The 22838-nt window shown below is 45.0% G+C and overlaps 1 protein-coding gene across 2 annotated transcripts in view; it reads right to left on the bottom strand.

Moving 5' to 3' along the window:
• Window positions 1-22838, bottom strand: part of OSBPL10 (oxysterol binding protein like 10) — a 342561-nt gene that overhangs the window by 82221 nt on the left and 237502 nt on the right. For both annotated transcript variants that reach the window (XM_055414753.2, XM_055414752.2), the window contains exon 5: window positions 8635-8845. In XM_055414753.2, coding sequence (XP_055270728.2) covers window positions 8635-8845 — 211 coding nt within the window. The remainder of the gene's footprint in view (window positions 1-8634; window positions 8846-22838) is intronic.

Below are 22838 nucleotides of genomic sequence, written 5' to 3'. Positions count from 1 at the left end.
TGGTTTTTCCCGTGGTCATGTATGGATGTGAGAGTTGGACTGTGAAGAAAGCTGATCGCTGAAGAATTGATGCTTTTGAACTGTGGTGTTGGAGAAGACTCTTGAGAGTCCCTTAGACTGCAAGATCCAACCAGTCCATTCTAAAGGAGATCAATCCTGGGTGTTCATTGGAGGGACTGATGCTAAAGCTGAAACTGCAATACTTTGGCCACCTCATGCGACGAGTTGACTCACTGGAAAAGACTCTGATGCTGGGAAAGGTTGGGGGCGGGAGGAGAAGGGGACAACGGAGAATGAGATGGCTGGGTGGCATCACTGACTCTGTGGACATGAGTTTGAGTGAACTCCAGGAGTTGGTGATGGACAGGGAGGCCTGGCGTGCTGTGATTCATGGGGTCGCGGAGAGTCGGACACGACTGAGCGACTGAACTGAACTGAACCGAGAAAAAAAGGAAATTAAGGTATTCTTCATCACTCTACACAGTGTTTTTCTTGATTTTGACAATCACAATAATACAAGTCAATGAATCCCTACGAAGACTGCAGCGTAACCACTGCTATAATTTATATACAAATTTTCCCCAAAACGCTAAAGAAAAGGAAACAGTACCTGTGCAGCAAAATGAGAGGAAACAAGAAAAGCATCAAAGAAACCCAGAAACACAGAGCGTAATGAAGAAAACCAGAAAAACAAGCAGCAGTGTGAGGAGAAAAATGACTGGACTGCATCATGTGTTTGAAAGATGAATTCTCAAGATTGTGTCAGAAAACACAAGTCTAAACCAAATTTCACTAATCCAAAGACACACCAATTTCCACATTTGAACATCTCTGAAGTCAGAGTTCATCTTATGCTCAATGATGTGTCATAGTTTAATTGGCACCTTTTTCTTCCTGGTGCAAAGGCTAAGGTGTGTTTTACTACGGATGTGTTGGACAGGTGGGAAAACATGCCTCACCTACAGAAAGTGACTCAGAAGGTCTACGATAGACAGATGATCACAGACATACCAGCAAGGACAAATGCAAAGAAAACCAGGGTCTAAGATTACCACGTGGCTGCTGACCGTAGCCTACTGGCTGTATGTCAATTACCTTTCACTTTCCAGTCCACCCTAAAGCTCCTGAGTGGCAGACCATCAGAGACGATCCAATGGAAGAGAGGAGGAGGGCAGTGCGTCAGGTGCTCACCAATTTGCAAACCAGTGCTTACACCAGGTTTTGATGCATGGCTGCAGCTCCTCACACACCACGCCTTAGTAGACACAAGAAACCCAAGAAAAAGGGAAGGAAAAAAAAAAAACTTTCTGGTTCTCTTAACCAACCAGAAGCAGAAAGACAGCTACAGAAGGTTTAACCACGGGCTCAAAGCTTTGACTGTGGGACTGTCTGACTCTGCCCTTGGCCTCAGCTTACCCCTTGCTGGAGCGCTGGAGGCTGCAGTACCCACACCAGCGCTGCGATGTCTCTGCCCAGACACAGGCCAGTGACAGGGGAGGCACTTCCATGTTCCTGTAACACAGTGAACTCCCGCCTCCTAGGTGCAGTCAATCTGAGAGGGCTTTCCCCAAATAAGTAAGACTGACATTTACAAAAGTGGGAAAAACAAAGGGTGTATTTACAATGAAAAGCTGGTATGGTAGGATCTGATGGCTTTCTTTATGGAGGAACTGCCAATCAATCCGTTTTGACCGCTGTAAAAAAGTAAATAAATAAAACTACCCATCTGAAAGATTCTGCAATGGTAGTTTCCCAATATGCTGCTTACTGAAGGGATCATCACATTTTTATCTTGACTTTTAATCACAAAATAAGGGAAGGTGACCCAAATGGGATGCACTGCCACCAGAAGCACTGGGTGTCAGGAAAAAAGGATAGACAGAGGCAGAGAAAAGACAGCCATTGTAGGGACAGAGGGAAAAAGGGTCTGAGTGGGGAAAAGGGGTGAAGGTTGAGAATCTGAAGATGATTTTGGGAAAAAGTGAAGCACAGCGGAAGGAAGAAGTCAACAAGTGGGAAAAGGCCAGAAAAGACCCTACAACAGTCTCAGCAGGACTCTCCTGATGGTCCAGTGGTTAAGACTCCATGCTTCCATTGCAGGAGGCCTGTGTTCAACCCCTGATGAGGGAACTGGACCCCACACGCTGTGTGGTGTGCGGCCAAAAGAAAAAAGTCTCATCTATTTGACCCTTTTGGCCAAACCCCAAAATAGCAGGAACCAATGCAACTGGCTTATTAACCAACAATCCCTATAAATCTTAAAAGAGAATGAAAAAGTTACTGGAAGGGCAAGTTAAAAAGTGCATATTAAATTCTGCTCCGGTTCCCCTCTGTTCAGTTACATGTGTCTTGGTCTCTGGCCCTGATCCATGTCCAAGGGCACGCGCATTATCCATGGGGATTCATTCCTCTGCCACTCCACTCCAGCGGCTCTAACCCCAGTGTTCTCTCCCAGCAGGTCCTGCACCCACCATAAGGTGGTAGCCAGCTCTCACAGTGCACTGGAATGTGCTGGTCTGATCACAGGTGTCTGTGCTGCCTTTGAATCATGTTCCCTCATCAGGTGAGGAACTCCCCAGAAGCACAGGCAGCAGACTGCTCTGCTCCCCCAGACCACTTTAAGGTCTGGAATCCCCCTCCAGCACAGACTCTCGAGCAGCCCAGCCGTCTCCAGCTCTGGTGCAGCCTTGACGTGTCCCACCACGGAAAATCAGAGGCACATATCTGGACTCGGGAAAGCAGATGCCCACATGCCCCGTCCCATCACACATCTGCCTCTCTCAAAATGCTGGAGAAGATTCAGTCACCAAGACAGAGGAGAACTGGGGAACATAAGCCTGGACCAAGAAGCCAAGTTCCTTTATAAATCTGAGCTACACACCTCTCATAAACAGAAGTTAGATGAAGCATTTCAGCCCTGAATTATCTCAGAGGTAACATCGGAGACAGGGCCCGAGCCTGAAATGCACAGGTGGACACATATGAGAGCTTAAGTAATTCTCCAGTGTGGTCCAGTCGCTCTGTTCGAAATGAAATTGAGGTCGGGGAGCAACATCTGCAGACAAAGGCTCTAGAGCCACTAGGTTCCCCAGAAGATGCAACGAGAAGCTACAGAAGATGCTGTGAGATCACAGATTAGGTTTTGATTCCAAAGAGGGGCAGAAGGAAAAAAAAAAATCAGTACAGAAGGGATCAGAAAGCAAAGAGACTTCATGAACAGTGCCTACAGATACCGGCTGTGCTGAGCAATCTGCGCCCCACCCCCTGCCCCTTGAAACTCTAGAGCAGGGGTCCCCAACCTCTGGGCCACAGACTGGTACCTCCTGTCAGATCAGTGGTGGCATTAGATTAGAAATAAAGTGAGCAATAAATGAATTTGCTTGAATCATCTGGAAACCATCCCCCAATTTCCGGTCCATGGAAAAAGAGTCTTTCACAAAGCCGGTTCCTGGTGCCCAAAAGGCTGGGGACCGCTGCTATGGAGGAAAGCCTGATAGAGGTTCGCTTTAATGAGATTTTGATTTCCATCAACCCAGTCTGGCACTCCTTGGATATAACCATTAAGTTTTTATCAGCAGGAGTCAGGCTGCTACAGCCCCTATCAACCCAGAGAGCCCTGAGGTTCTTAACAAATGCATTTTGAGATGACACTCCTGAGGTCGCCAGGTTCTTCCATTCCATTAGCTTGAGATCCTGGAATTCTGTTTTAACTGCAGGCAATTACGATGCTTTGGATGAAGACGTAATTCCACCTTTCTTCCCCCAAATGTGCCACACAGATTTATTTTTTGAAATCTTTTCTTTTTTTAATTGGAGGCTAATTACTTTACAATATTATATTGGTTGGTTTTGCCATACATTGACATGAATCTGCCCCGGGTGTACATGAGTTCCCCTTCCTGAACCCCCCTCCCACCTCCCTCCTCGTCATCTCCGCACACCAGCCCCGAGCATCCTGTAACATGCATCGACCCTGAACTGGCGATTCATTTCACATATGATAATACACATGTTTCAGTGCCATTCTCCCAAATCATCCCACCCTCAACCTCTCCCACAGAGTCCCAAAGACTGTTCTATACATCTGTGTCTCTCTTGCTGTCTCGTATACAGGGTTATCATTTCCATCTTTCTAAATTCCATGTATATGCGTTAGTATACTGTATTGGTGTTTTTCTTTCTGGCTTACTTCACTCTGTATAATAGGCTCTAGTTTCATCCACCTCATTAGAACTGATTCAAATGCATTCTTCTTGATGGCCGAAAAATACTCCATTGTGTATATGTACCACAGCTTTCTTATCCATTCATCTGCAGATGGACATCTAGGTTGCTTCCATGTCCTGGCTATTATAAACTGTGCTGCGATGAACATTGGAGTACATGTGTCTCTTTCAATTCTGGTTTCCTCGGTGTGTATGCCAGGAGTGCAATTGCTGGATCATATGGCAGTTCTATTTCCAGTTTTTTGAGGAACTTCCACACTGTTCTCCATAGTGGCTGTACTAGTTTGCATTCTCACAAACAGTGTAAGAGGGTTCCCTTCTCTCCACATCCTCTCCAGCATTTATTGCATGTAGACTTTTGGATAGCAGCCATTCTGACTGGTGTGAAATGGTATCTCATTGTGGTTTTGATTTGCATTTCTCTGATTATGAGGGATGTTGAGCGTTTTTTCATGTGTTTGTTAGCCATCTTTATGTCTTCTTTGGAGAAATGTCTGTTTAGTTCTTTGGCCCATTTTTTGATTGGGTCATTTATTTTTCTGGAATTGAGCTGCAGAAGCTGCTTGTATATTTTGGAGATTAATCCTTTATCAGTTGCTTCATTTGCTATTATCTTCTCCCATTCTGAAGGCTGTCTTTTCACCTTGCTTAGAGTTTCCTTTGCTGTGCAGAAGCTTTTGATTTTAATTAGGTCCCATTTGTTTATTTTTGCTTTTATTTCCAATATTCTGGGAGGTGGGTCTTGGAGGATCCTGCTGTGATTTATGTCGGAGAGTGTTTTGCCTATGTTCTCCTCTAGGAGTTGTATAGAATCTGGTCGTACATTTAGCTCTCTAATCCATTTTGAGTTTATTTTGGTGTATGGTGTTAGGAAGTGTTCTAGTTTCATTCTTTTACAAGTGGCTGACCAGTTTTCCCAGCACCACTTGTTAAAGAGACTGTCTTTTCTCCATTTTATATTCTTGCCTCCTTTGTCAAAGATAAGGTGTCCATAGGTGCGTGGATTTATCTCTGGGCTTTCTATTTTGTTCCATTGATCTATATTTCTGTCTTTATGCCAGTACCATACTGTCTTGATGACTGTGGCTTTGTAGTAGAGCCTGAAGTCCGGCAGGTTAATTCCCCCAGTTCCATTCTTCTTCCTCAAGATTGCTTTGGCTCTTCGAGGTTTTTTGTATTTCCATACAAATTGTGAGATTATTTGTTCTAGTTCTGTGAAAAATATCGTTGGTAGCTTGATAGGGATTACATTGAATGTATAAATTACTTTGGGTAGTATACTCATTTTTACAATATGTATTCTTCCAATCCACGAACATGGTATATTTCTCCATCTATTAGTGTCCTCTTTGAGTACTTTCACTAGTGTTTTATAGTTTTCTATGTACAAGTCTTTTGTTTTCTTAGGTAGATATATTCCTAAGTATTTAATTCTTTTCGTTGCAACAGTGAATGGAATAGTTTCCTTAATTTCTCTTTCTATTTTCTCATTATTAGTGTATAGGAATGCAAGGGATTTCTGTGTGTTGATTTTATATCCTGCAACTTTTCTGTATTCATTGATTAGCTCTAGTAGTTTTCTGGTAGAGTCTTTAGGGTTTTCTGTGTAGAGGATCATGTCATCAGAGAACAGTGAAAGTTTTACTTCTTCTTTTCCAATTTGTATTCCTTTTATGTCTTTTTCTGCTCTGATTGCTATGGCCAAAACTTCCAGAACTATGTTGAATAGTAGTGGTGAGAGTGGGCACCCTTGTCTTGTAAAAGACATGTGCAGAATGTTTCAAAATCCAAAGGGCTGTGTTATATGGAATGTAACTTTGGAAAGGGTTAGGAAGACAAGGAAACAATAACCTTTATGATGCTTCATGCTCTACTCTCCAACCTTCAGCCAAGTTCCTTGGTAAAAATGGCTAAAAGGAAGGGTGGATGGACAACGGAGTCAGGTCTGAGAAGGGACAGGACGACCACTCCCCGCAGGAGGCAGCAGGGTGGGTGGGGCAGTGTCCAGGACATTGCGTGGTCTCCCGCCTCCCCCATAAACAGTCCCCATTGCAACCTCTCACATCATCTGAAATTCTACCTCAAGCATTGTCCCTCCAACCCTTAAAAACCCCAGAGAAAGAATGAAAATCTGGAAGAAAATCAGAAATTTACTAGAAAGTCACCATGAAGAAAAAGGTAAGGCATGAATTTCAGGCACAAGAAAATGGTTCAAGTTTCTTATTCACTCATTCTTGGAATGAACCCACTTGTTCGCAGAGAAGCAGGTTCTGGTGCAAGAAGAATTCTAGGAAGTTTGAGAAGCACCCAGTCTAATGCTGAGGTGTGCCCAAGGCCTAAAGCAGTCACTGAGGTTCAAACCAGACCAGGAAAAGTCAGGGAATCTCATTTTTCAAGTAGAGAAGAAAAAAGCAAGGAGAAAAGCACATGGAGTGCCTTACTCTGTACCTGGACACACATGCCTCTCCCAAGCCCATATCAGGCACTTGAATGTTTTTTCTTTTGTTACAGAAGACAGTCATAGGCAAAATTCAGTAAAGTTGGGACTTCCCTGGTGGTCAGTGGTTAAGAATCTGCCTGCCAACACAGGGGGGACATGGGCTCAATCCTTGGTCTGGGAAGGTGACAATGCCATGGGGCAACTAAGTCCATGCAACCCATCTACTGAGCCCACACTCTACAGAGTTCAAGAGTTACAACTACCAAAGCCCATGTGCCCTAGAGCCTGTTCTCCACAAGAGAAGCCCCCACAATGAGAAACCCATGCACTGCAACTAAAGAGTAACCCCTGCTCATCGCAACTAGAAAAAACCCACATGCAGCAACAAAGACCCAGTGCAGCCAAAAATATAAACAAATATAATTTAAAAAAAAATTAGTAAGGTCTGCAAATTAGGAAGAGGATTGTATTTATGTTAATTTCTCGATTTGGACCATTGCACAGTTATTACAGAGAAGAGTGCCCTTTTTTAAGGAAATTCACATTGAGTTATAGAAAAGTAAAGATACATATCGTCGGCAACTTACTCTTTAGTGGCTAGAATACTATAGTAGGCTTATACATACAGAGAAGATGGAGCAAACATCGTAATAGCACTGGAGAATTTGGAGATCGATGAGAATTTTTCATACTATTCTTGTAACTTTTTTAGAAGTCTCAAACTATTTCCCAAACAATAAAGAAAAAATACAAATACCTGCTCTGAGAAAATATGTGAGCATGACAGTGTCCCCAGTCCCAGTTTGGGGACTCCAGAGTCTACTGGGTGGTCCGTTCTGGTTTGAACAAAGGACCCCAGGCACCTGCCACAGTGGGCTGAGCCCACCCCTGGACTTTGCTCTGTGGTACCAGGGTGGCTTCAGGCAGGTCATTTAAAGGCTCTGAGCCTCAGCTCAGCTCACCCACAGGATGGGCATAATGATACATACTTTGTGAAGATTTCATAAAATGGGTAGCAGAAGGCAGACACTGATAGAATCAGAGCTTAGTAAATGAGGTGTGTACAGTAGAAGAATCTCAACCCCCCCACCCCTGCAGCTGGCTCTGGGACTCCAACATCACCCCTTTAACTTTGGTGACAGAGGAGGGCAGTGGGGACCTGGAGGAAATGTGAAATAGAGACCATTCATCATAACCTGGCTTGGCTTCCCAACACCTGAATTGCTTCATTCTTCATTAATTAATTGAACCCTGGGCACCAAAGCTCAGAGAGACTTCAGTGCATCCCTTCTAATACTTTATAATTCTCTATGACATGACCCATCTCAAGCCATTTTCACCTTTATCATTTAATTTAATCTTCCCTAATATCTTTCTATCTGCTTATCGATGAAACCTTCCTTCAGAAGGACTGGAACCTCTTCAGGGAGTTTATTATTATCTCAAACTTCTTGATAAACAACTAGAAATTCTTCTGTTATGTATCCCAGAGAAAATCTCACACTGGGCCCTGATGAGACAGGAAAGAGGAGGGCATGGTGGTCCGGGGCAGAGAGCAGGAGGCAAGGTGGCTGCTCATCATGGGAGGGTGTGGGGGACACACCCCACAGGCACGGTTAGAAATAGCGGACCAGGTGCTGCAGAGCACCGGATCTTGCAAACACAACACTGAGTGCAAAATTCACAAACAGAAGGCAACAGAGAACTTAATGCTAGCAAGTTTCAAAAGAGTCCTATAGTATTCATGAAAATGTTAAATTGTTGATAGGATGGCACACTGCTAACGGGTGAAATGAAAAAAATATAGACAGCCCAAGCGAGGTTGAGAAGGGGTAAACGGAGAAGCACTTGGATAAAAGGCGAGATGGATCGATTTAAAGGAAGGTCACAGCGAACAGACATGCACATGCGCACACCAGACAACGCGCACTCGCAGAGCCGGGCGCGCAGCCGCCGGGGAGGTCTTACCCGAGGCCCCCGGCCTGTGGCTGGACTGGCCGGCGCGGTGCAGGCTCTGCTGGAGCAGGCTCAGGCACTCCCCGAGGCAGCTGAGGGTGGCAGCAGAGGTAGCTTTCAGGAGCAGTAGGTCCTGGTCCAAGGCAGTGAGGGGACCAGACCCCGGGAGAGACTCGATGGCGTGCACCAGGTTCTTCTGCTGTCCCTCCACCTGGGTCATCATCTGCGGAAAAGGGAGACAGCGAGGAGATAAGAGTCGGAAGGCCTCACTTTCACCGTCCGGGAGCCAGCGCTTAAACCAAGGGAGTGGATCAAAGTGCGGTGCAACTGTTTACAATAGCTAGGACGTGGAAGCAACCTAGATGCCATCCACAGACAAATGGCGAAGAAAGCTGTGGTACATATACACAATGGAATATTATTCAGCTATTAAAAATAATACATTTGAATCTATTCTAATGAGGTGGATGAAACTGGAGCCTATTATACAGAGTAAAGTAAGTCAGAAAGAAAAACACCAATACAGCATATTAATGCATATATATGGAATTTAGAAAGATGGTAACAATGACCCTATATGTGAGACAGCAAGAGAGACACAAAGAACAGTCTTTTGGATTCTGTGGGAGAAGGCGAGGGTGGGGTGATTTGAAAGAATAGCATTGAAACGTGTATATTATCATTTGTGAAACAGATCACCAGTCCAGGTCTGATGCATGAGACAGGGTGCTCAGGGCCGGAGCACTGGGATGACCCTGAGGGATGGGATGGGGAGGGAGGTGGGAGGGGGTTCAGGACGGGGAACACATGTATACCCATGACTGATTCATGTGAATGTACAGCAAAAATCACTACAATATTGTAAAGTAATTGGCCTCCAATTAAAATAAATTAATTAAAAGAAAATAAAAAAAGTGCGGTGCAAGACAGCATCACCACCCAGGCTACCGGCAGTGTGAAAATGCCTGTCTGAAGATGCTTGGCACATACCCGTCCTGGGATAAAATCCATCCGGGTCCATCTACCCAAAGGCACTTGGCCTCTGCAGCTCTGCACACAAGAGAATTTTATAACTTTAGACCTGAAGGGGACCATCAGGCCATCCGGGTGTATCTTTTACAGGTCTTTGAAAGGTAAAAATAAATATACTAAAAGTAGAAGTCTTGTGGTCAACTTTAAGGTCCTTGGACCACAGGAAGGTTATCCGAGACAGTGGGCACCCCTGGCTTTGTCTCAGAGCAAGGTTAATTCCTTGCTTTTCTTCCATCTCCGGTCCATCCCTAACTCCTTGGTGGTCCTCCTTGAAGTTCAGAAAATAAAAGTGAAATCTGGGGCTAGCATTTGTAGGGGTGAGACCACACACACAGCCAAACTAGTGCCGACCCACTCTGCCCCTAAAATGCTAAGAGAGCCCTCAACTTCCTTAACACCATGTGTACGGAGCCAAGAGGAGGAGAAAAAACAGGAGTTCAAGAGCCAGCCCTGCTCCACAGCTAACGCTGTGACAAACCAGTTAACCCCATAGTGGCCTGGCTTCAATTCAAAAGCTACAGACAAGCAGTGTCTCCTTGGACAAATCAAGGAGAAAGGAATTTGAGAACTAGAAAAAAGGACTTGACTGGTGATCTTGTGAAGTGCCTCCTCCTCCTGTTTTTACACCTTATCTTGCTAAACAAGATGATGAGCATAAATTGCATGGCCAGCAAATAAGCAGTCGAGCTGATGTGTGGAGGAGCAAAGGCAGCCCGCCCAAGGTCACAAGTCAGCATTCGAGGCAGGAACCAACTCCTGCTCCCTGGACTCCTTCACTGTTCTTCAAGCATCTTCCACAAAAGCCATCCTTAATTTAAAGCAGTTGCTCCTGCTCTGTCACCATCATCCCCAGGAGGATCCTTGTGACCATCAAGATGCCACCAGCTGGGGAGAAGCAATACACCTCTGCAAGGATTGCTGGACCTGGACACAAAACCCATCCCATACTTGGGCTTCTCTTTCTATTTTCTTTCGAAGACAAATATCTTCTATTTCCCATCACTCTGTAGTCATCGCCTTAAAAACAAACAGTTTGCCCACTGCAATCCTATTTAACCAAAATTGGGGCAGTTACTTCAAAAAGATTTTTTTAAATAGTGGCATTAAACATATTACATGCCCATCCTCTGGCCATGTAAGTTATTTTCTGCTGATTACAGAGGTTATAGCTAGCCATTCTGGCTCCTAAAACAGTACCTGAGGCATAATAGGGGCTCAGTAAGAATTTGTTTCTTCTTCAGGTCTTTGCTGAAGAGCTGCCTTCTTGAGAAAGCTTCCTGCACCACATAATTTAAAATTATCTGTACTAGCATGAAAGCAGGAACCATTCTATCTGTGTGATTCACTGATGGATCCCAAGCAACTATCTGTTGAATGAATGAATGAACCCCCAGGGTTCCTTTCTTTTCACTGAGGTGCAAAAGAATCCATTTATGACACAGAGTCTACAGGAATCATTACAGTCAGTTAGGACAACATGGCTGAAGATTCAGGAAAAATAATACCTCTGTTATCAGTTTAAGTTTCCCAAGAAAATGGTTAAATTTAACATCAAAAAGATAAGATGTTTACATATTCGTTGACAGTCAACTCTATGGAGAACTGCTAACATTTAGAGAGAAGGTGACTTTGAGCTACTTGCAGTCAGCATTTCTATAAATTCCTACCATAAAATCTTGTCTCAGAAAAGTGATGTGTTGAAAGAGAAGAAGAAAATATAACATCAGAATGTAAATCATATGTTCTTGACTATTACAGATGATGCCATAATGCTTAAGAGAAAAGGTAAGTAAAATGAAATCATTAACTATGGAATCCACTCATTTTTTTTCTTTCATTTTTATTTTCTTTTGGACTATAACTGATTTACAATATTGTGTTAGGTTTAGGTGTACCGCAAAGTGATTCACTTATGAATCTACACGTATATCCATTCTTTTTCAGATTCTTTTCCCATATAGGTCACCACAGAACACTGAATAGGGTTCCCTGTGCTATACAGTAGGCCCTTGGGGATTACCTATTTTCTATATAGTAGTTGGAATATACTCATTTTTAATCAACAAAAAGAATTATATTCCAATTATATATATAGCATAGGATAAATAATTATTTCACAAGCACAAAATATGATGTAAATCTTAGGTAAAAAAGACACAAAACTGGGACCCCCCTCCCCGGTGGTTCAGTGGTTAGAATCTAATAGAAGTGCAGGGGACACTGGTTCAATCCCTGGTCAGGACAGGACTAAAATCCTACAGGCTGTGGAGCTGCTAAGCTCATGCAGCAGAACTACTGAGCCCTCACTCTAGACCCTTTGAGCCGTAGCTACTGAGCCTGAGCATCTCGAGCTCGTGCTCTGTGTCAACAGAAACCACTGCAATGAGAAGCCTGCACACAGCTAGAGAGTATCCCTCTCGCTGCAGCTACAGAAAGCCATGTGCAGCAACGAAGATCCAGTATAGCTAAAAGTCAATAGACACAAAGCTGACTCCCTGAATCTCCTACCCTGTTACAACAGAGGCGTGCACCCAGAGACGGGCGGCACGTACCTACTCTCTGGGAAATATCTGACAGTGTTTACTGAGAGCCTGTTGCCAGAGCCAGAGACAGGATGGCCACCTAGAGAGGACACCGGAACTGGCGGTGGGTGGATTTGTCAGTTACAGTGACTGCAGAACAGCTGGTGCTGAGTGGGAGGGGGCGGGGGTGCCACATGCCCCACAAGTCAGGGCACAGTTCCACTCAAGAACTTTCCTGCTCAAAAATGCCAATAGCGCCCCCCTGAGTCACCCTGTGCTAAAGACATGCCAGTGACCAGGCACTGGATGGATTTCAGCATCCTTCTTGGTAAATGGAGCACTAAAAGTAAAACGATCCCAGCACAGTGCTTGACATATTAAGTAGACTGCCTAGTGATTCACTTCCTCTCCCTTTTCCATGTGATGTGAAACAGAACTTTAGTCTTTACAGACACAACTGACGCCAGCCTTCACTTTCTATTAGCATCATCAGGCTCCAAAAGAAAATGAATGGACTCTGCAAGCAACGCAGGACTGCCAGCCTCGCACTGACGGATCATGGTTATTGCTGCCCGAACATTTCTCAGACTGGGAGGTCCCGAGGAGACCCTCCCGTCAGACTTGGGAAGAACAAGTTTTAACCGTTTTCATATCTGATTTTAATGAAGGGCGCATATGAGAAGATGTCACAAAGCTCTTTGCGACACCAAGTCTCTAGGCAGCTCACTCTGTCCTGCAGGGTTCCCACAATCTCAACACAAGACCAAAGCGTGGCCAGGGACAGCCAACAGCCTTGGAATAGCTTGAGCCACTAATTACCTGTATTTCAAATCAGGTTTCTGAACGCTTCTTTATTTTATTCTTTGGCCGCTCCACGAGGCATGCGGGATCTTAGTTTCCCAACCATGGATCAAGCCAGTGCCCCTGCATTGGCAGTGCAGTCTTAAGTCACTGAATCAACCAGAAGTCCCTAAACACTTCTTCTGAAGCACAATATGAACCATGCGTGGTGTTTAAAAACCAGGGTGTACAAAAGGCACACCTTTCATTTCTTGCTGGCATTTCATTTTAGTCAGGGGCATCACACCTCGTAACATGGGTGCAAATGGGACCCTCGTCAAATTTCAGGGGTCTACTCCCTGAAACTCCAAGGTTCCAAAATAAATTAACTGTAGGTCAAGTCCAATTTCATAGGGAAGCGAAAATTCTACGACCCATTCCTCATGGTGCAAACAATGGCATATGCACTGCAAAATCAAAGTGTCGGTTAATGTTGAGAAAGTCAGTGGCTGCAGATTTTATTGTTTTCTTTCAGTGAAGCTGAAACCAAAGCCAAAGGCAAAGACCAAACCCCAATGACATCAGCTTAACAAGATGAGATCCAGCTAAAGGAGGACAAGAGGAGCAGTGGCTACACTTGCCTCTATCACTTTAGACTGTTCTGACCTGCAAAGCTTGGTGTAGGTTCAGAGAGGTGCCAGAAAGGGCCCATCCTGACAGGTCAGACATTAACAAACACCAGCTCGTCACTCATCCATCCATCGGTAAACAAAGCATCAGCCTCATGCATGGCTTTCTTATCCTAATGTCACCAGAGCTGCTGGCCTTGTTGGCAGAACCTCCTGGGCTCCCAGACAACCCGGGGCCTTCAGTAATTCAATCTGTCCTGCTTGGGAGGAGACCAAACAATTCAATGTCAACCTCAAGGTGGCCTTACTTTGGCATTTCTCCTCAGCCTGATGGAACCCCAGAGCCCCTGCTAAGTCTCATGTCTGGGTCACGGATCAGTCCTTGACCACCTTAGGGCAATTTTTTTCACTTGGCCAAAGTCATCACCTAGGCTTACAAGCCAGGCTTCAAAGACCGTAGAACCCAAACTAACCTACTAACTAGCTTGCCATCGCCACTAACACAGATTTACTATTCAACTACCTTCAGTAGCATTGCTTTAGTATTTCAGACTCCCCACCCAGAAATGACTTGACAGCTCATTACAAAAGTTTCCTACAATATCCATCAACATACAGCATGCACCCTAAAACTCACTGAATGCCTTGCCTCAACACCCTCACCTTGCTGTTTCTGCCAGTCCTGAGCCATTGTTCCTTGATCCCTGTCAAGTCTCTGTTCTGTCAAGCAAATTTCTAATTCTCAGATTAAAAAAAAAAATTTCTATTGGCGTATAGTTGCGTTACAATGTTGTGTTTCTGCTGTACAGCAAAAGTGAATCAGCTCTATGTATGCATACATCCCCTCTTTCTTTTTTTAGATTCCCTTCCCATGTAGGTCACCACGGAGCATTGGGTAAAGTTCCCTGTGCTGTACAGTATGTTCTCGTTAGCTAGCTATTCTACACACAGTATCAGGAGTGTATGCATATCAGTCCGCACATCCCAGTTCATCACATCCCCCTTAATTCTGACACTGCCCTCGCGGCTGGGAGACACTGCCCCTTGGAGGTTTGTTTCCCCTACAGTATGAACCATAAAGCCCCTCTGCTTTGCCACCAGAGGGCAGTAGTGACACCTGGACAGGTGACAGTCCCACCTCTCCAGCCTCTCCCCCAGGTGCAGTGCTGGGAACACAGTCTTTCCCCGGCTCACCCGAACAATTTTCTCCTTCTCGCTGACTCACTTCCCTCTCATCTGGCCTCCTGTACTCTGTCTGTCCTTCTGGCTCTTGACACAACATCTACTGGAATGTTACCCAGCCAAGAGCTTCCTTGAGGCAGGGTCCCCTTGCACGGCTCTCCATGGTCCAAAGCATGACCCCACACAGGCTAGTCCTAAACAGCTTATGGACTCCCAGCTCTCCCTGCAGGCTCATCAGGTGAGCAGACAACGAAAACTCCATGGAGGCAGATCTTCGGACCCTCACTGCTCAGCAGGGGCAGGAGGGTGATGGTGCCAATTAGGAACAAAGACGGGCAGGAGGAAATCGGGTCCCTCCTGCCGGCGACACAGACGAGGTTACAATGATGAGGAAGAACAAAATGGCAAAACGTAGGTAGAGAATGGAGAAACCAAGGTAAAGACCATATTATTCTATACTGCAAACCAAGGGAAATTAAAAACTGGGAAAAAGAAGGAAAGATTTCCCCCAAATGGACCATTAGGTCTTTCATGCCCTGACTGCACGTGTCGGCAAACTTCTATAAAAGGTCAGAGAATAAATATTAAAGGTTTTGCAGACCACGGGCTCTCTGTGCTTAGCTCAGCCCCTGCAGCTTGAAAGCAGGCAGGGTCCAAGTGTAAACAGATGGCTGAGGCTGTGCTCAGCATTTAACATCTCGGTTTAGATGCCAGATAATTCTCTTTTTTCATTCAAGGTGTAATTTTGTTGGCTCTTGGAGTGAGAGGTGATTTTCGAGCCTATCTCGGACATCTTGGCTATCATGTTAGGAGACTCCAGGTCCAGTGTGAATTTTTGAGGAGGCAATCACATGCCTGGATTGAGCACACAAGCTCTTGCCTTATGGCCTGTGGTTTCAATGGCGATCTAATTTCAAAGCCTTAATGCTGCTATTTTGATCTGCTTGGTTTACCTCCTGTCTGAGGCCTCCACTGGTCCCTGCTGGTTGGCCTGAGAGCCCAGGCCTTCCGGTCAGAGGACAGGTGCTTGTTTTGGCAGGATCCCCCTTGCCCTGGGCTCTGGGTCACGGAGGGGAGTCTCAGGCCTGAAACCACTTTTATGCCTTTGGGCATAAGGAGACATGGGTTTGATCCCTAATCCAAGAGGATCCCACATCCACGGAGCAATGAAGCCCACATACCAGAACTACTGAGCCTACGCAACAGAGTCCGGGAGCCACCACTACTGAGCCCATGTACCGCAACTACTGAAGGCCCCAGGAGCCTAGAGCCCATGCTCCACAGCAAGAGAAGCCACCACAAGGAGAAGCCGTGCAACGCAACTAGAGAGTCTCCCCCGCTCGCCACAGCCAGAGGAAAGCCCGCACGACAGCGAAGACCCAGCACTGTCAAAAATAAATAAGACAAACCCATAAAATGTTCAACAACTAGAACATCATAAACAGAAACAAATGCAATCAAAAAATGGGCAGAAAACCTTAACTGACATTTCTCTAAAGAAGACATACAGATAGCCAAGAGGCACACGGGAAGATGCTCCACATCACTAGTTTTTAGAGAAACACAAATCAAAACTTCATTGAGGTAACACCTCACAGCAGTCAGAATGCCCATCGTTTAAAAGTCTACAAATAACCAGTGGTGGAGAGGGTGTGGAGAAAAGGGAGCTCTGTTACAATATCGGCGGGAATGTAAGTTGGTGCAGCCACTGTGAAGGACAGCGTGAAAGTTCTTCAGAAAAGTGAAAACAGAATCACCACAGGATCCAATAATCCCACCCTGGGGCATGTATTCAGACAGAGCTCTAATTCAAAAAAAGACACGCACCCCTGCGTTCACAGCAGCACTATTCACAATGGCCAAAACGTACAAACCACTTCAGTGTCCATCGATAAATAAAACCGATGTGGCACATATATACAATGGAGTACTTCTTAGCCACATGCAAGAACGAAATCATGCCATCTGTAACCACATGGATGCAAGCAGAGGTGATCGGAACTAAGTGAAATAAGTCAGGAAGAGAAAGACAAACACCACGTGCCATCATCTGTACATGGAATCTAAAATATGACGCAAACGAACCTACATACGAAACACACAGAATCACGGACATAAACAGACCTGTGCTTGCCAAAGGGGACAGGATGGACTGTGAGTTTGGGGTTAGTAGGTGCAAACTGTTATATATCGGATGGATAAATGAGGTCCTACTGTACAGAAAACTGTATCTAATATCCTGAGATAAACCACAATGGAAAAGAATAAAAAAAAGAACGTGTATACACACGCATAACTGGGTCACCATGCCGTACATAAGAAATTAACACAGCACTGTAAATCAACTATACTTCAATCAAAAAAAAGAACTATGAGATCACAGTATTCATGGCTAAAGAAATCTATGACTGCAGGTTCAAAATCAAAACCATTTTGCAGACAGGAAGCCTGGGTTCAGAGAGGCTGGGGATCTGTGCTGAGGTCACACAGCTGCATCTGGAGTAGCAGCCCTCACTCTCCTCCTCAAGGGCCTCTTCACTACGAGGCACAATCTGATGTACTTCCTCCTCTTTCCTCCTCATATTCTGAAAGCAAAATAGCCCTCTTGCCTCAGAAAACAACTGCAGTGAAGGTCCTTCTGCTGCCCTCACCCCAGCCTTCTCACCACCTGCAAACAACTAGTCTCTGTTTTTCTCATTAAAAAAAGGTTAACCTACTCCCTCAAGCACTGTCCCAACAAAATTAGAAAGTAAATACAGTTCTAAAAAAGGAAGTAAACATTACCTGAAATCCTACTTCCCAGAGATACACCCTAGCATTCTGATATTGCTCTGACTCTCCCAATTTACACACACACACACGCAGTGTTAATTTATCTAACAGGATCTTTAGATCTAATTTTACCACGTGGAATGCATCATTTCTTATGACTGAGAGTTACTTCAAAACACTCCACTGGGGGTTGAAGGGAGAGATAGTATGAAATGATACTGGGTTGTTGCTGCTGCTGCTAAGTCACTTCAGTCGTGTCCGACTCTGTGCGACCCCATAGACGGCAGCCCACCAGGCTCCCCCGTCCCTGGGATTCTCCAGGCAAGAACACTGGAGTGGGTTGCCATGTCCTTCTCCAACGCATGAAAGTGAAAAGTGAAAGTGAAGTTGCTCAGTCGTGTCCGACCCTCAGCGACCCCATGGACTGCAGCCTTCCAGTCTCCTCTGTCCATGGGATTTTCCAGGCAAGAGTACTGAAGTGGGCTTCCATTGCCTTCTCCGGATACTGGGTTGGGGGATGCTAAAGCTGTTGATGGTGACCTAGAGGTTTAACATTACCTTCCCTAATGTTTTTATGTTTGAAAAATTTCAAACTAATGAGATTTTTTTCAATAGGAGGAAAATACATCGTTATGGGTTGAACTGTGTCTCTCCAAACAGTATGTTGACATCATAACTCTCATAGCTTAAATGTAACATTTCTGCAAGGGGAAGTATAGCCTTTATTTTGTAAAAACTTTGAATTATAATCGATAAAAAGACTGAATTGCTGTGTTGTACACCTGAAACTAATATAACATTGTAAATCAACTAAACCTCAATAAAAAATTTATTAGAAAAATACAGGAGTCTCTTGAAGATTAAAGGTGTTGAACAACCAACTCTCAGAAAGGCCAAGAGCAAGGCTGAGGTTAGGAGACACTCAACAGCAGTTCTGCTGCAGCTCATGGGGTCGCAAAGAGTCAGAAGTGACTGAGCGACTGAACAGCAGCAGCAGCAGCAAAAGCCTAAGGATCCCCCATCTAGAGCCTGCCAGGAAGGGTTCCAACTTGCTTCCACATGTGCATGACTCCAATCACATTTTTCTCAGGAAGGAAATTATTAATATGATTGGATGTTACCCAGGAGTTTCAGTCCTTGCTGCAATCATTCCTAGCAGTGAAAAAGTCTCTTTTTTTTTTTCTCACAGAGGTCATCAGGTTAAAATCCAGTCATTAGAGTGGGTCCTAGTCCAATATGGTGTCCTTATAAAACAGGGACATTATGACCAAAACACACTCAGAGGGTGCATGAGAGAAGCCGTGGGAGACCTGGATCAGACCCCCAGAGGCACCAACCTGCCAATGCCTGGACCAGTATCAGGAGACAAAGTAGCCAGTTTGTGGTACTTTGTTACTGCAGCCCCAAGAAGCTGATACATCACAGATGTCTCAATTTGGTGGCTCCCCTGCGGAAGAGCTTTTCATTCCAAAGGCAAAGTCAACCCTGGCTCTGGAGCAGAGGCTCCTTGCATGCAATGTCACCCTCGTGTTTTCTCAAGGAAGTTTTACTAAAGAAAAGTGAGATAGAGATGCATTTTTAGAATGAGGAATCTAGAAAAACGGGACGAGTGAACCCATTTGCAGGGAGGACTAGAGATGCAGGAGTGAAGGACAGACACGCAGGGGTAGGGGAGGGCGGGGTGGATCGGGAGAATGTCTGAAAAGATAGCTGGTGGGAAACTGCCATACTGCACTGGGAGCTCACTCGGTGCTCTGCGATGGCCTAGTGGGGGCGTGGGTGGGGGTGGAGTAGAGGGATGTTCAGGAGGGAGGGGATATGTGTATACATACAGCTGATGCACTTCACTGTACAGCAGAAACGAACACAACTTTATGTAAGGCAATTATACTCCAGCTTTTTAAATAGGGAGGTAACAGAAGATAGTGATACACAGGTTAAACGCATTACTTTTTACATTCTATGGGTTTGTACTGAATGTTACCAAGTTGGTAATGAGGGGTGCCAGGTACAAAAGGAATCGTCTCTTGCTCTCAAAGAAACAGGTCAGCAGAACTGTGAGTAGAAGGTAAGGGGTCGGGAAATAATTGTCTCACTCATCCCTCATTGCTTGACAGCTCCTGCCTCCCTCGTACAGACACGGCCCTGGCGGGGTGCTAGCCGCGATGAAGGCGTACAAGGCTGGCCTCCCTGGCACAAAGCCCATAACCAGGGCTTTGGTGGAAGATCCACCCACTGCAGCTTTTTCTTATAAATATCTTTCTTCTTCCTTTTTTTTTTTTTTTTGTTTAACAAAAGCAATACTTATCACAGGATAAAAAATAATAATAAAATAGAAAGAACATATACCCATAACACATAGAGAAATAAACGTTAAAATTTAGGCAAATATACTTACAACATTTTCATGCACAAATATGTACTCTGACTTTTCACGAAAGGGGTTGCAAATCATAATACTGCTTTTTAAATTTCATCTACCATGTCAATAAATTGAGACAATACTATTTAAGATACTGCAGATCATCCCAGCACATCAATGATCCGCAACTGACTGCCCAGTTCCCCACCAATGGACCTTACAATGAGGTCTAACTTTCTTCTCTGTGACAAATCGCTGTTCCACAAACTTCTCTGTAGGGAGAACTCTGCATAAATTTGCAATGATTTTCTTAAACTCCTAGAAAAGTAATTGCTGAATTTGAAGGTATTTAACATTAATTTTTAAGGCTTTTGAGAAATACTGCCAGCTTGCCATGGTGGGGGTGGGGGATGTTATCAATTTGTATTTCCGGGACTTCCCTGGTGGTCCAGTGGTTAGGAATCCACCAGTGCAGGGGATGAAGTTCAGTCCCTGGTCAGGGAACTAGGATCCTATATGCTGTGGAGCTATGAAGCCCACACACCACAATGAAGACCCAGGGCAGACAAAAACCCTGTGTGTTCTCAGCAGTGTATGAGCTGTCTTCTTCCTTGACACTCTCTAAAAATCTCCTTTTTCTCATAATCAATTACATAGACCAAAAAAAAAGAACCCCCCCCCAAAGCAAAAACCAGTGTTTTGGGATTTTTTTTTTTTTTTTTGCTTTAATCCACTGCCCATGTTCCTGAATAATCTGGGGTTTAAACAAATGTTAAGAAATGTCCACATCCAGCAATGAGTATAGTAAATAAGCCCAAGAGACCTAGTGTACAGTATAATGAATACAGACAGTAATATTGTACCATAATCAACCTTGCTAAGTGTCTAGAACTTAATTATTCCAACCACTAAAAAGAAAGGATAACTATGTAACGTGACAGAGGTGCTAAATATTGCTACAATGGCAATGCTATCACCCTATACACATGTATCAAACTAACAGGAGGTGCACCTCAAATTTACCCCATGTAATATGTCAGCTATACTGAACAGAAAAGCAGTTTCCGTATCCAGTCAAGAAAATTCAAGCAAAATAAGATGAAAGGGAGTCCAGGGAGCATGTTTCCTTTGTGAGAGTGGCATCAGCCATGTGGATGGCTGGGTGGGCACTCCTGTAAGGCAGAGGACAAGAGGGCCCCAGCAATGGATGGAAAGCTACACACAGCCCTGGGGAGGGAGGGGAAGAATGACCAGGAGAATCCAGGGGTTCAGAAAACTCCTGAAGAGGGACTCCCTGGCGGTCCAGTGGTTGAGAGTCTGCCTAACAGTGCAGGCGACACAGGTTCGATCCTTGTCCGGGAAGATTCCACACGACACAGGGCAACTAAGGCCACGTGACTAGAGCCCACAAGACAGGCATCACGATAAGAAGACCGAGCACCTCCACAAGACGGGAGCCCCCGCTCACCGCAACTAGAGAAAGCCCTCTACAGCAATGAAGACCCAGCGCAGCCAAAATAAATTTTAAAAGAAATTTGTAAAGAAAGCTCATGAAGCAGCCATAGTTCTCTTCTAAAAAGTCAAGGATAAGGAAATAATGCCTGACCCTGAACCCTGTCCAACTGCCTGCTCTGCTCCCAGGACCCACCAGATAAGGGAAGGATAATCCACCTTTGCCAAGCTCACCGAGGCCCTGCATCTGACGTGAACCCAGCCCCTAAGCTGAAGAGGAAGGCAGAAAGCAGCTCCTGGCTTCCCCACAGCACTCCTTAACTTCTCCATCGACCTGCAGTACAGAAGCCTCGCCGGTCACAGACGTGAACAGAAGCAGGGTCCTTTCGCCCCCGGGTCGAGAGGAAGGTGAGCGGTGTGCAAAGTGCGTCTACGCTAACCGTCTCTCGCCTGCCCTCTGCCTCGGCCACAAGGCAGGCCGGCCACTGGGATACGCCACCCCGGGGCCCGAGCCGTGGCCATGCAGCTGGAGATGTGAGGGCTGACGTCCCACGTCCTGCAGCCAAAATTCTCTGCCTGTCTGCCTCACTCCCAGGGGCACACAGAATGGCAGTGCTCCAGACAACTCATGATCCCAGCACATGCACGCACGTGTACAGACACACACACACTCATGGCGTGGCCTTCCGCCTAAAAGAAATCAGACGCAACTCACACTGAACTGAACTAGAACAAGTGAGACCACAACCTCTTCCTGGGTAAAATCCCCAGAAAAGAAATTACGATTCATAAACAAAGCCTCAACAACAAAGGGTAAGGATGTGTCCTGCAAGGGGTGTGGAGGTTTCACTCAGGTGTTTAAGTTTCACGCAGAAGTCCTCTCATTAGAAACTTAAATATACATCATGTTAAAAAATACACACATGCACGTGTGCGCACACACCGTGTAAACACCAAAAACTAAAACGCTGCTTTACAGAGCCACATCGTCAGCCTTCCGGTTGACCCACCACTTCTCAGTGTTGCTGGCTGGTGAATCAGGTTTCCATCTCTTACAGAATGAAACCTTACAACCAAACATCAGTGAGTACGAAATTACTGGAGTCTGCTCTACCTTTGTTTACACTCATATTCCATATCCATGCTCAGCCTATCTCAAAGAATCTCTCAAGTTTTTCAAGTATTCAGTCTTCATTTGGGAGATCCTTTTACTTGGGGGAGATAAGGTTGTTCTAAGAATTCCTGGGTGGAAAAAAGCCAACAGATATCTATATCTAACTTTAGGATGGTAGCATATACTTATCTCAGACGGGGTCATCGCTCTACCTACTAAAAGCATGCTTCTCTTTTTTAAAACTTAATAGTTGTTTTTAGTTCAAACATCTACCCAAACCAGCAGACAAGAACATGACAACACAGCTCTTTTCCAGCTAAAATTAATTTCACAAGTGCCAACGACTTTCAGGAAAGAAATGCTTCTCCAAA

This window comes from Moschus berezovskii, chromosome 24 (assembly GCF_049115385.1).
Source record: "Moschus berezovskii isolate FMDL1 chromosome 24, NW_MosBer_1.0, whole genome shotgun sequence".
Taxonomy (NCBI): domain Eukaryota; kingdom Metazoa; phylum Chordata; class Mammalia; order Artiodactyla; family Moschidae; genus Moschus; species Moschus berezovskii.
The sequence above is the reverse complement of the archived record's forward strand: the minus strand, read 5'-3'. Positions and strand labels throughout refer to the sequence as shown.